The sequence below is a fragment of the Leucopleurus acutus genome (assembly GCF_964270905.1).
Source record: "Leucopleurus acutus genome assembly, chromosome: 16".
NCBI lineage: Eukaryota > Metazoa > Chordata > Mammalia > Artiodactyla > Delphinidae > Leucopleurus > Leucopleurus acutus.
In genome coordinates this window covers 19251393-19265895 of record NC_139158.1, presented here as the reverse complement: position 1 = coordinate 19265895, position 14503 = coordinate 19251393, and the positions used below count along the sequence as shown (strand labels likewise).

The 14503-nt window shown below is 46.3% G+C and overlaps 1 protein-coding gene and 1 pseudogene across 3 annotated transcripts in view; both read right to left on the bottom strand.

Annotated features, from left to right (window-relative positions):
- ARHGAP17 (Rho GTPase activating protein 17) overlaps positions 1 to 14503 on the bottom strand; it is an 89361-nt gene that overhangs the window by 28437 nt on the left and 46421 nt on the right. For both annotated transcript variants that reach the window (XM_082857514.1, XM_082857515.1), the window contains exons 6-10: positions 14267 to 14343; positions 9214 to 9325; positions 6213 to 6281; positions 5973 to 6054; positions 888 to 1015 (exon numbers count right to left, since the gene is read on the bottom strand). In XM_082857514.1, coding sequence (XP_082713640.1) covers positions 888 to 1015; positions 5973 to 6054; positions 6213 to 6281; positions 9214 to 9325; positions 14267 to 14343 — 468 coding nt within the window. The remainder of the gene's footprint in view (positions 1 to 887; positions 1016 to 5972; positions 6055 to 6212; positions 6282 to 9213; positions 9326 to 14266; positions 14344 to 14503) is intronic.
- Positions 10246 to 11630, bottom strand: LOC309972880 (tubulin alpha-1B chain-like; annotated as a pseudogene). The gene has a single exon. The product of its transcript is annotated as a tubulin alpha-1B chain-like (transcript).

Sequence of the window (14503 nt, the reverse complement as noted above, 5' to 3'; positions counted from 1 at the left end):
CTTTGTTGTGAGGCTGTCCTGTGCACTGAAGGATGTCTAGAAGCATCCCTGGTCTCTACCCCCTGGACAGACAGTAGCAACTCTTCCCCCTGCTCCCCAAGTTGTGACAATCAAAGATGTCTGCAGACCTTGCCAAGTGTTCCCCGGAGGCAGTGGAACCGGCCTTGGGTGAGGAGCTCTCACCTAGGCTGTTAGGAGCTGAGGTGACGCTGATGGGGTCAGGGTGCGGGGGCGTGACTGGAAGCAAATGCAAGGAAGGTTCCCCAGGGGGTTTCTTGATCTGGGTGCTGATTACATGGGTGAGTTCAGATGGTGAAAATGTATCAAGCTGTTCACTTACGATACATGCACTTTTCTATATGTACGTTACACTTCAATACTAAGCTTTCAAAGGTTAAAAGAAGACTTGTGTTTTGATTCTAGCTCTGCCCCGGCATGAATTCCTCGTGTGCTGAATTCCTTGTCTACACAAGAAGAGTAATGAGACCTGCCCTGCTTGGTTCATGGGGTTTTCTGGGTAAGGATTCCACAAAATAAAGTATGTAAATGCCCCTCCCACTTCCACCCGACAACACAGTTCTACACAAATATAAAATTCGTGTTATTAGAAACTAAAGCTCATGGGAGCTCTGGTTCTATAGCACCTCATGAAATTCATTTTCACAAATCACAACCACAGTGTAAAATGAAATAATCAAATGGGACCAACAAGAAAAAGGCAGAGTGTACTGCAGGTAGGCAAGGTAAGTACTGCTCTGTGAAACCTCTGTCTCATTTAGGGTCTACCACGGCAACATGGACAGGGTCTCAGCGTGAAATGTGGTCACGGTGAGCGCGGTTGGAGAGCCACTGGTCCGCAGAGGCTGGCCAGGGCGGTGGGGCCTCACCTCCTCCTTCATGCCCGTCTCCAGGAGCAGCATGACGCAGGCCTCAAGGGGCAGCGCGATCTCACGCCCGCTCCGCTTCAGGTGTTCTTCCAAAGGCGTCCCGAAGGCAGGCTTCTCTGCCCACTTATCTAGAGCAGCAGATCATTCAGTAAGACACTAGACAACCTCACGGCATTGCCAAGTTATTTCCTCCCCCAAACTACTGAAGGGGATTTTTCTTTTTCTTTTTTTTTTAAAGCCCGTAGCCAAGGATTTGGAAAGGGGGAAGCATCTATTCTCTTCGCTTTTGTCAGTTCCCATTTACTAGGGTACAAAATGTGTGCCAGGCTGGGGAGGTGACCAGTAGATCAGCGCCCTGACGCACCCACGTGGCACCCAATGCAAGATGCCCAGTGGAAGCTGCGATGGTGCTTCTAGCCCAGCATCACACCCGCATTTACCCGAGACGGGTGGGCTGCCTTGCGCTAAAACCAATGGTCCATCTAGGCACACTGTTTTCACTGAAATTTATCTAGCCATGAAAAGCATAACTGGTCTTCTACCTAGAGGACAAGAAGTAGACTCCTTCCATTAAAAAAGGAAATAATTTCTTAAAAATTTAAACACAGGCCAAGCATTGTCATACAGGACTGGAGAGGGCCCATGCCAACCCCTATTAGAGGCGACATCTCCAGTACATGCAGCACTTCTGGTGCCATATCCCCAAAGAGTCCAAGGCTCTGAGTAGGAGAGAATGTAGCCCCAAGGCAGCTGAGGCTGGAGGCTGTGCCGACAGCAGCAAAGCAATACTGCATATTATCTTCCAGTCATATGCTCTGCTTCGTTCCACAAAAGATTTGAGGCAGCTTAGCAAAAAGACATACAATAAAGCGGGAAACAGAAACAGGCATTTCGGACATGGATGTATTGAAGGGGAGTAAGAGGGGTGTGGTGTGGTTGGGTCCAGCCTGCCTGGCGGGGTGCAGAGATCCAGCACTGACTGAGAAGCACACAGAAGCCAAAGGGGGCACACCAGCTGGTGGAAAATACTCCACTGGGGAAGCGTGGTTCTTTCCAGCGACAGGAAGGGCTCATGTCCCTCTCAGCCTGCGGACGTGTGTCCTTCAGCCACTCTGGTATTCGAATCCTGGATTCCAGGCAGGCAGTGTAACCCTAGTGTGGCTCTGACACTGCCCTACACGTGAGAGCAGGCGGGGCCCATCACAGGAAGGAAAGTGAGATCCCACAAACCCGCAGACCTGGGCCCTTGTGAAAAGTCAAAACTTGATGGCAAGAGCAAGTAGGGTAAAGGTTAAAGGAAGGGGTGGGGAGGGCGGAAGGCAGTGGCCACTCTCAGAACTGTCCGGAGGCCCCTCGTCCCTGGCTTCAGCCCCGGCCCTGGTCAGTGGAATTCCAAACACAAGAAGCATCCAAGGGCCTGGCCCTTCTCAGAGCTCTGCGACAGTCCTCTCAAAGGCCAGATCTTACCTTGAATACTTTCTCCCTTTCATCTAAAGCAATGATTCTCAACACAGGCAGAAAAGGGCCAGCTGACCCTTCGCCTGGGCGGATACATCAGAATCACCCAGGGGGAGTTCTGCAAACGACTCCTGCCGTCACCTCCCCATGCCCGACCCTACTATGCTGAGAGGCGGGCACAATCCAGACTCCTGCTGGAACTTTCTAGTAAACCCTGGACAGGGTGCCCTCCCCCACCTCAGTGGAAGGTTGGCAGAGGGTGGAGGTGAGAGCCGCTGACCTAGAGGCCACTCCGGAGGCAAACTCCACCGCAGGGGCTGCTCCTCAAACCACAGACCTCTGACATGCAAGGCCCTGCAGCAGGCACCCAGAGTTCACAGCGGCCCCCCCGCCCCTGGGATGAGAGCAGTCTACGTGTGAAGAAAACACAAGACACACAGGCAAACGCACAACAGCAATGAACAAGACAAGACGTGTTTGCTAAGCCGTGGCAGAAAAATGGTATAGACTAGGGTCGCAAACACAATCGTCTGCAGGGGCCGGATGGGCACTGGAGGTGCGGGATCGGGGTGGGCAGGGCGTGGTCGGCCAAGACGCAGCAGCTGCTCCTTGGCGTCAGAGCAATGTCACCACGCGGGAAAGCAGACCCAGCGTCGCCAGGCCCTCTGGACTTTCAGGAGAAGCCAGAAGTTAGCACTGTTATGTGAAAAGAGTCTGATTTTTAAATGACGGCAATTAGTTTAAAAAGAAATTTATTTTTATTTTTAATGAGATATGACTGTTTGCGACTTCTGGTGTAGACCATAAATGCTAGAGTGATTCAGGAGACGAAAGTGTTCACTGTTGGCTTCAGTTGTCAGAGAAGGCTTCTCAAAGAAGGGGAGCTTGGCGAAGGTCTTAGAAGATGGACAGGAATTAAATAGACCAGGAGGACTTAGGCTGAGAAAAGACCAGGGATCCTGAGTCTGGGGATGGACACTTTATTCCACACTTGCGCACCGGGCGACAGGGGCATGGAGTAGAGTGAGGCAGTGAGAATGACGAGGAGGGCACAGCAGAGGGAAAAAGGCACCTGGCGAGAGGGTATCAGAAAGGAAGGAAAAGATGGCTCCAAGGTTTGAAACCTGGATTGTTTGGAGAAAGGAGGTACCAAGGAGACAGAGGCGGGGAGGAAAGGCCAGCTGGTGTGGGGGAAGCATCAGTTTGCTTCTTGAGATACGCTGAGTTTAAGGTGACAGCCGGTCATCAAAGGGAACTGACACTGAGGCTGAGAGGATAGAGATGCAGGTGTCAGTGAAGGCCACCAAAATGAGGGGATTTTGAGAGAAAAGGTGGGAGGGAGGGAGAAGAACACAGGAGAAAGGACTGGATCTCAGGAAAGGCTTGACTTCTGAGGAGGGAACAGTCATGAAGGAAACACAGCCTCAACAATGACAGAAAACAATCGAGTGAAACGAGGGGAAAAAACTGACAAGGAAGAGACGGCTCAAGCCACGTCAAATGCCAGAACGTGACAATCAGAATCATCCACCCATTGGGACTTGCAATGTTTCTTTGTCTGTTTGTTTTAATAGCAGAGTGACTGGGAGTAGAAACCAGACTGCAAAGTGTTAGGGGTGGGAAGGGGGTTAGAAAACGGAGGTGGCCGACGGAAATGAGTCATTCGAAGAACCTCCCAGGAAAACGAAGGAGAATGCAATGAAACGGGGCATCACGCTGAGGACAGGCAGGTACCGAACTAAGGCCAGCCGATCGAGAGTGTGAGACCAGGGTGCACAGGGGCACGGGGCAGACGGGCAAGTTTTTTTTTTTTCCTACTGTAAGGACACTCTGAGTCTTTCTGAAAACAGAGAAGAAGGAAGAGGAGGACAGAACTAAGACGAGAGGCAGATTTGCGGACAGGCAGAGGTGAGAAGGGTTGAATTCCAAGGCTTGGGTGAAGGCGGCAGCCTTAGAAAGAAGAATCTCATTTCCTTCACTGGCTACTCCCCCTCACACACCAGCTTCCCTTGTTCCATCCTAAACCTCTTCCCTGCCCCTGCCTGTTCCCCATGACTTTCTGACATACTTCTCTAGGGAAAATAGCCTTGGGTAAAAATAGAATGGGAGTTTAAAAAAAGGGGGCATGGCGCTGCTTAAATCTTCTCTTTTTTGGGCCCGTTAAGTCAACCTTTCCAAACCAGGCTTATAGCCATTCAAAGGCTAGGATGATGACGTTTACTGTTTTGTCCTGGGCAGGGCCCTGCACACAGAAGGTACCCCACAAACACAGGCTCCCGGTGCTCTGACCTGGGCCAGCAAGAGTCGGCCCCTTGCGAGGCTGACTGTTCGCCAGCAGCTTCATTCCTTTGCACTCTGACTCAACCCCATTACCCCGGATTAGGAAATGGGATCGCTCTGGAAAGCAAGGGCAGCTCGTCCTCTGAAGATTGGCCCAGCAAATCACAGCCACTACACTCAAGATGGCTAAAGACCTGGCTAAGGGGTCAGTCAAGACATAGCATTTTCTTTTCTTCTTTTTTTGGTCACGCTGTGCGGCATGTAGGATCTTAGTTCCCCGAGCAGGGACCAAACCTGCGCCCCCTGCAGTGGAAGCGCGGAGTCTTAACCACTGGACCTCCAGGGAAGTCCTACATGGAATTCTCTGATTCCAAAATCTAAGGACTTTCAGGCACAAAGTCACACCCTGCTGGGATTGCCTGCAATTTAGGGGAGGAGGAGTGGTATTCTTGAGGGGCCAGTGTGTACGCACAGACATAACCAGCCCCATTCACACACATGCTCAGTCTCTTTCACAATCACAGAGTCATCACACTCAGCACCTGGCTTGATCCTCTTTCAGCTTGAGACCAGTGGTTCTGTCTGTGGCACCTGAGTTCCAAATGTCAGGACTATACCATAAGCAAAAGAGTATAACAGGTCCAAAGGTGACAGAGGAATGTCTGATCATTTACTGATCTCTGCTGATAGATGCTCTGATGGCAAATCAGAGAGAATTAGAATCAAAAGAGTTAATGTTCAGTTTAAAACTAAACATCAAAGGAAAGTCTGGTCCACTCGTAAGTTGAGGGTAGGATCTGCAATGTGCTTAAATATGGTGGGCAAAGTGAGTGCTGATGAGAACAAGATCTGAACGGGGTGGTCGTGGTCTCACAATTCAATCACACTGATTATGTGCCTCATGATGCGGTATCAGGTACTGGCTTCTAAAATTCCTTTTGGGAAGTCCAAAATTTTTTTCATAGGATGTATGCTCTTGGAATCACAGGGCTAGAATTAAGCCCTATGAAACAAACAACTGATTTGCAAAAAGATAATTAGAGGCTAGAATGTTTTGAGCCTATTTAGAGGATAGAAAAACAGATGCTTCCCCCAACGGGTGCAGCTTTCTCTTCAACTGAAGATTTCAGAAGAACTGCAAATGTTCCATTAGTATGTTAATTTGCGTTTGGAAGACATTAGAGAATGCAGCAAGGGAAGATGAAAGTGTGCTGGGAAATAGTGCCCGCCGAGGCAGAGAGGCTTTGTCCAAAGGAAATGCATGCAAAGGAGCTGAGTAAAGAAGAACAGAGGCAGAAGTGGCAGAGGCGAGAAGAAGGCATCAGGCCAGCACGCAGGTTACGTTACCTTGATGGGCTCGCAATTCGGGAAGGGCCTTTTCTAAGACTGCTAATGCTTTTCTATGGTAATCTGCTTGAGCTTCTAATAACTGAGAACAGACCCACATTCAAAAACAAAAGTAACGTTAGCATTGGATGGACACACACACAATGGCTGAGCAAAACCAAAAATGACATCTTTTGCAAAAAAGCTAAAATGACTCAACTTTTACAATGCTTTAACGTCTCGTCAGGGCAAAGTGCTTACCGTAACAAAAAATTTGCCATACTCCCCTTCTTTGGCCATAAAATTGTACATATCCGCTGCAAGTTGATCCTGGGTAAGTGGAAGAGAAGATATGTCATTGAAGAAAAATGAGGTAAAAGAAAATAGCATCTATGAATTGATCTGTGAGCTCCTAGAGCAAACTGTAATGAAACAGCTGCAGATTAAATGTCCATCAACTCACTGGTACAATCATACACAGGGATAACGAAAAGAATAATCAAGCTTATTATGGACTGACATGGAAAGATCTCCAAGGTTTATTATTAATATGCCTTGTTAAGAAGCAAAGCACAGAGCACTACTTCTGGTATGGTATGTTACTATCTGGGTAAAAAAGGGAGAGGAAATATTTTTATCACCATGTTTGTATAAAAATACCCCTAGGGAGAAAAGCAAGCACTTAGTAACAGTGGTTACCTGTTGAGAGCAGTGGAAATTAGGAGGAGGAGGACAGGGGCAGAAGAAAGACTTTACTGTATACCGTTTTATACTTTTTATATTTGAACTAATGTAAATAAATTACTTACATAAGAATTAAATAATTAGCTTAAAACTGATAGACTGGGCAAGTGGATATATCCATATTTCCAATTTTCATATACATATTCATATATATACATATATATTTTTTTAATGTACTACCTTCCGTTTTGGATTGGCCTCTGTATCTGGGAAAGTAAAACATTTCCCTGAGAGTTCACAAATAAATATAGACCTGCTTTCATGAGGGTCTGAACTTTGAGTTGATTCTCTGTGTGGTCCAGGAATCCTCGAACTGAGAAAGTTTAGTTTAAAATGGCTTGGTAACACTCTCTGGGAGACTCACTCCTAATCCCCAGAAGTCCCACAGATAAAGTCCCTCTTAAAATGAGCTCACAATACAAAACTGCAAAACAACCCACCATAAAGGAAACTCCCACCACTCTCATAGAGAACTTCAGAAAACAGAATTAACTAACAAAGACTTAAAATAAGTATATATAAATGATTAAAAGCATTAAAAAATAAATACTAAAAAGAATAATGCACTATCAAAAAAGGCAGACTTGAAGAATTAGAACTTTAAAATGAAAAATATAGTCAACAAAATTCAAAACTCAATGTTAATTAAACAGCAGATCAGACATAGCTAAAGACAGAATCAGTGAAACAGAACTTAGATCTCAGGAAATTACCCAGAAGTTAACATAAAGAGAGAAGGAAATAGAAAATATTTTCATAAGTTTTTACCATTTGACTTTCTGACAAGCTGTGGTATGTAAGTTAAAAGAAGTCTCTCAAAAAAAAAAAAAAAAAAAAAATAAGAAGAAGTCTCTCTTTGGGCTTCCCTGGTGGCACAGTGGTTGAGAGTCCGCCTGCCGATGCAGAGGACGTGGGTTCGTGCCCCGGTCTGGGAAGATCCCACATGCCGAGGAGTGGCTAGGCCCGTGAGCCATGGCCGCTGAGCCTGTGCATCCAGAGCCTGTGCTCCGCAACGGGAGAGGCCACAACAGTGAGGGCCCCGCATACCACAAAAAAAAAAAAGTCTCTCTTTTAACTTAGCCTATAATGCACCAGTTCAAACCCCCAAACTACTAGACAAATTTATATCCAATAAGGAGCCACTAGCCAAGATCTAGGTTAGACCAGATATGAAGAAGACTGCTGCGTAAATGACACTGGCAAAACTACAACTCTTCTGAACAAGAATAAGCCAGTGCAAGACTTTTGTCAGAAGCATTTGGGTGATTATCATCTTTTTAAATGTAAAGGCTATGGCATGACTTTGTGAGTCCAGTATTAATTCTTACCCACTATATTATTTTCAACAAGTCATTTTACTGCAGTTAACTGTCCAAGGTTTGCCATCATGAAAAGTGAATTATAGCATGACCTGAATAAACTAAAATAGAGCAGTCTTAATGCTATCTAGTAGAATGTGGAGACCATTATTGGAAAATGATGAATAATAAGAGGAGGAAAAGTCTCAGGCGATGATCCTAAGATTCACCAAAGACCTGTTTCTTTACCACCTCAAATAACATTTGGAATAAACATTTATCTTTGTAGACAGATGCATAGAGAATAACCACCTAGTCTGGAATTTAGATTAGGAGATACAAATTTTCATTTCTTCCAAATTAGAAGCCAATTGTCCTAGCAACATTTTAAAAATAATCCTTCCCTTTTCTATGGATATATGATGACCCCTTTACTATATATTCAACCCTTAAATATAACAGCATTCATTCTAGAAAACCTACACAATTCCATGGATCTGTTTTTGTGCCTATTGCACATTGTTTTAATTGCTGTAATTTTATGATATGTTTTTATAGTTTTTCTCCTTTTATTCTCCCATTCTTCATTTTAAATAAGCTTAGACGTTTTTGTCAAGTTTTTAAAAATATCCTACTTGAATTTTTTTCAATTAATTATTTTTTTCTGCATTGGGTCTTCATTGCTGTGCGTGGGCTTTTTCTCTAGTTGCAGAGAGTGGGGGCTACTCTTTGTTGCGGTGCGCGGGTTTCTCATTGCAGTGGCTTCTCTTGTTGTGGAACACAGGCTCTAGGCATGTGGGCTTCAGTAGTTGCGGCACGTGGGCTCAGTAGTTGTGGACGGGCTCTAGAGTGTAGGCTCAGTAGTTGTGGCACACGGGCTTAGTTGCTCTGCGGCATGTGGAATCTTCCCAGACCAGGGCTCGAACCCATGTCCCCAGCAGGTGGACATTGGCAGGTGGATTCTTAACCACTGCGCCACCAGGGAAGTCCCTGAATTTTATTTTTAAATAATGCTTTATTCTGAGTATAAAGTAATGTAGAGTCTTAGAAAATAAAGAAAGAAGGAAGAAGAAAATAAAACCTACCTTGAATATCATTCAGGGAATCCTAATAGGAATTATGTAAAACATTAAATAATTTGCAATATTTGACCTTTCATCCATCACTTGCAAAAACCAAAAGATTGATTTAAGTACATATTCATTAGGGAATTCTCCTACCTTGCACTGTTCTACTTTATTTCCAGCTTCATCCATCTCTTCCTTTAGGGTATCTATTTTTGATGGAAGCCCCTGAAAGTTGGTTGCTGAAGATTTGTGAGCCTGGTTCCATCTGCAAAGCACAGGCATAGCCATTATTTGAGAAGCAGCTGTATATACTCAACCTTATGGAGTTAAGGACCTCATGGAGACAGACTCATTCCCCAAAACTGATTCTACCTGGGACAGGTATCAGCACCTAGGATGGTAGCTTCTCTGGAGTTTATCCTTTAAGAATGGAAACGGGCAAAGGTGACACTGGCTTCCCGCTGTGATGGGACTGCGGTAGTGCTGAGAGTAGCTGTCTGCTCTGAGCAGAACTGGCCACGCCTTGTCCCATGCAAGCCCAACTGCTGCAAATCAATCCGTGGAACCCCTTCCCCTACTGTCCAATCTTGGGCTCTTACCCATCAAACACCCCCTTGTTCTCTTGCTTTGATCTAGAATGTTCCCTGTGCCACTGGGGGTCAGTTGCTGCTCTTCAGGACCCCTTATAACACCGCCTACTACCATCCTGACTTGTGATTACTTTCAGTAAGTGAAAGCCAGAACTTCAGTCATGGAGCTAGTAATTGATAGCTGTGAAAGCATGTTAAGAATTAAAATCATTTGTAAGGATAAATACTAGTATCTAAGCAAATCTGAAACATAATGTGGAATGTTTATATTCCCTTCATAAATAAGTCAAAAGGACCCCCTCCCCCCAAATTATACTATAGCAATAGTCGGGGGAAGTGAATGGGGAATAATAATCTAAAACAATTTCTATTTGGTTTTCAAGTGTGTTTTGACCTTCTGTTTAAATACGGACATGCCTGCTATGGCAGAAAGTTCTAGCACTTTATTTATTTATTTATCTTTCTTAAAGCCTTTACCTTTCAGACATGACAGAAAAATCTTACAGGTACACATGGAAAAGTAATACATGATCACAGTTGAAAGTGAGGACAATCTAGTCAGAAAGCTTTTACTCCTGTCAGCTAACGTTGAAGCTCAAGTTCTGAGTATGACATGCTGCGGGGCTGAAAGCAATGGGAATTTGCCTTCTTCCTCTCCCTCTCCTTCAACAGGATCCACACCAACCTCCTCACAATCCTTCTCAAGGGCAGCCATGTCCTCACGGGCCTCAGAAAACTCTCCTCCCTCCATGCCCTCACCCACGTACCAAAGGCATGCTTGGCATACATCAGGTCAAACTTGTGGTCCAGGCGAGCCCAGGCCTCAGCGATGGCTGTGGTGTTGCTCAGCATGCACACAGCTTGCTGTACTTTGGCCAGGTCTCCACCAGGTACCACAGTGGGAGGCTGGTAATTAATGCCAACTTTGAAGCCAGTGGGGCACCAGTCCACAAACTGGATGCTGCGCTTGGTCTTGATGGTGGCGATAGTAGCATTGACATCTTTGGGAACCATGTCACCATGGTACAACAGGCAGCAAGCCATGCATTTACCACGGTGAGGGTCGCATTTCACCATCTGGTTGGCTGGCTCAAAGTAAGCATTGGTGATCTCTGCTACAGAAAGCTGTTCATGGTAGGCTTTCTCAGCAGAGATGACAGGGGCATACGTGGCCAGAGGGCAGTGGGTGTGGGGATAGGGCACCAGGTTGGTCTGGAATTCTGTCAGATCAACATTCAGGGCTCCATCAAATCTCAGGGAAGCAGTGATGGAGGACACGATCTGGCTAACAAGGCGGTTAAGATTCGTATAGGTTGGGCGCTCAATATCGAGGTTTCTACGACAGATGTCATAGATGGCCTCGTTGTCTACCATGAAGGCACAGTCAGGGTGCTCCAGGGTGGTGTGGGTGGTGAGGATGGAGTTGTAGGGCTCAACTACAGCTGTGGAAACCTGGCGGGCTGGGTAAATGGAGAACTCCAGCTTGGACTACTTGCCATAATCGACAGAGAGTTGCTCCATCAGCAGGGAGGTGAACCCAGAACCAGTTCCCCCACCAAAGCCGTGGAAAACCACGAAGCCCTGAAGACTTGTGCACTGGTCGGCTAGTTTCCGAATTGGGTCCAAGATGGGGTCAATGATCTCCTTGCCAATGGTGTAGTGACCTCGGGCATAGTTACTGGCAGCATCTTCCTTGCCTGTGATGAGCTGCTCAGGGTGGAAGAGCTGGCGACAGGTGCCAGTGTGAACTTCATCAATGACCGTGGGTTCCAGGTCCACAAACAATGCCCTGGGCACATGCTTGCCAGCGCCTGTCTCACTGAAGAAAGTGTTGAAGGAGTCATCTCCTCCCCCAGTAGTCTTGTCACTTGGCATCTGGCCATCGGGCTGGATGCCATGTTCCAGATAGTAGAGCTCCCAGCAGGCACTGCCGATCTGGACACCAGCCTGGCCAACATGGATGGAGATGCACTTATGCATGGTGGCTACAGGTCAGCAGGCACAGGCAACAGGAGTGGATACCGGGTCCTGGTTACCGTCCTCAACAAGCTAAGAGTCGAGGTTAAGTAACGCACTCTCTAGCACTTTAAATTTAAACACGGATATTACATCGATGCAGCATGAAAGCCCATGTTAGCAACTTATCAAGCTTCCCAGATGACTGCACTGCCCCCAGAATGCTCTGCCCTGCCCTCTTTCACGTTGCTGTTGTGATGCACTTCTCCACAGCAAGGCTTCAGTAAATCTGCTGAAGCTGGCAGCGGAAAGAGCATGGACTTCGGAGTCTGACAGGCTGAAGCCTGAAGCTCGGTTCTACCTTCATTAGCCGTGTGACCTTTGGCAACGGCCTCACCTCTCTGTGCCTCAGGTTGTCTCATCTGTCAAACTAAGGAAACAAATACCGTCTGCCCGGCAGAACTGTCATGAGCAGCAGAAGAGAGAATCAATATATATATGCCTGCGTGTGAATATGATCGATTCCCACTAATGTTAGCTATCACCATTTTCCTCCAGGGAAAAGCCACAGGAATAAGTCAAATAAAGAAGAAATATTGATCTGTTTCAGTTTCTCTAATACCTACTTTGATTCGTTAAGTGAACAGGACCATGAATGCAGGACCAAGAATCAGTGCTGAAATCTCCTCTGGGATACATGTGCTGCAGATGTAAGCTTCCTGGCATCTATAATATCGCTCAACCAACTCCAGCAAGAGCGCACTCACGGCCTTGTTTAATTAACTATTAGAACATTTTTCCTTATCTTCAGCAAAAATCTACCACAGGGGGGCCTGCACTCCCTGATCCTGGTTCTGGCCACAGGGCTCTAATCACACGTGTGCGTGTGACAAGGAGACGGCAGACTCTGCGTTCAGAATCCTAGCCCTGCCGTTTATTATGTCTAAGACGCAAAGCAAGTCATAGACACGGCATGTGCAGGTGCCTCCAGTGTCTGTACAACAAGTCTCCTCTCAAAGTAGGGGGTGTCACGTAACCTCCTAACCTCTGTCCCCTCCAACTCTCACTGAAGGGCCTCTGCACTTAGTGTCCAACACGGAGCCTGACCCACAGCAAGCACCTACTCAATGTCTGCTGAAAACACAAGTGGACAAATGAATAGAGATTGCTGGGAGAATCGAAAGAGCTGACATATCACATACGTAGTCTGATATCTGGCACATGGCAAGTGTCCAGTAAGTGGTGGCAATGATCGTGTTCACCATGTGCTAATTCCTAGATGTCCCTCTTATCATCTCAACTTTTCTTAAGTCAGGACATGTCTTACCAATTGATTTGTACACTTAATAAAGTGGTGTTTCTATTTCATTTTCTCCCCAAAATCGGATATTAAATCACTGGTGCATCTGACACTCAGCGACATTTTAGAAACAAGGAAATCTGCAATAAAAGCATCTGACACGGGGCTTCCCTTGTGGCACAGTGGTTAAGAATCTGCCTGCCAATGCAGGGGACACGGGTTCAAGCCCTGGTCCGGGAAGATCCCACATGCCACAGAGCAACTAAGCCCGTGCGCCACAACTACTGAGCCTGTGCTCCGCAACAAGAGAAGCCACCGCAATGAGAAGCCCAAGCACCGCAACCAAGAGTAGCCCCCGCTCACTGCAATTAGAGAGATCCCACACGCAGCAACGAAGACCCAACGCAGCCAAAAAAAAGCATCTGACACGTAGAAAGTTAGTAAATGATCTCTGTATCTCCATTTATTTGCCAAACGTAAATAATCATGTCTACTTCACAAAAGTGCAATGAGGATTAAAAGAGTTAACGAAGCAGGGCTCAGCAAAGCCACTTGCTTTTGTAAATAAAGTTTTATTCGAACACAGACTTGCTCATTCATTTATGTATTGCCCAGGGCTACTTTTATGCTACAAGAGCAGAGCTGAGTCGTTGGAACAGGGGGCACCTGGGTTGCAAAGCTGAAAATATTTAGTACCTGGCCCTTTACAGAACAAGTCTGTCAACCCTTGTATAAGGTATGAGAAAGGATGGGGCCCGTGGCAGCTACCTCCCTACTCCTCTCATATGAGTCATTGATACAAATGCCCTCACGGATGGAGCTGAGGCTGGAGCCCAGCCACGGAGCACTACAGACGGGTCATCTGACATCAGCCCTGTGGGATGGCTACTAGGTCTTACTTAGTTCCTCCCTGTTGAGCACAGCATTTCTTGATTGTGAAAAACCATCCTAACCACACAGGTGTTTTTTGACACAGTGGGACGCTTAGCAGCTGCTGAGATCACAGATCTATTTATTCCTAAACTCCACTACTCCAAGGACAACGCTCTTAGAACTGTCTGCCACCACTTCTTCTCCCCAGAATACACTTATTTAGGTTTTTTTTTTTCCCTGTCTCCTTTCACTGTTGGTTGACTAAGAACAGGGTATTCTAACATCATCCCGCTGCCATGCTTGGGAGAATGAGGCCTGAAAGCAGGTGTAAGTAGGCTGTGACTCAGTCTGTGAGTCAAGTGTGTGAATCTGTGATGACGTCTGTTTTGTGCACCCGGTGGTCTTTATCCGTGTTGAGGAGGGGGATGGTTGCTGGGGATGTGACAGAAAACCGCATTATTGGTTATTTTTCACAGCTTTATCTTACCTGGCTCTGACCGAGTCCCAGTCTAAAACCAATCTGGTGAGCTGCTTCCTCTGTTTCTGGATGTTAGGAATCTCTACCTGGACAGAAGAACACACCACATATGAAAGGGGACGAGCTTCGGGGTTTTCAGTTTAACCTCTGAAAGTGCAATCTTTATTTACCATTTTCTTCTTTTTCTTAGGCAAAGGATTTTGTACCCTCAACTTACTCCCCTTATTTCCAAAAAGAAGTGTATGC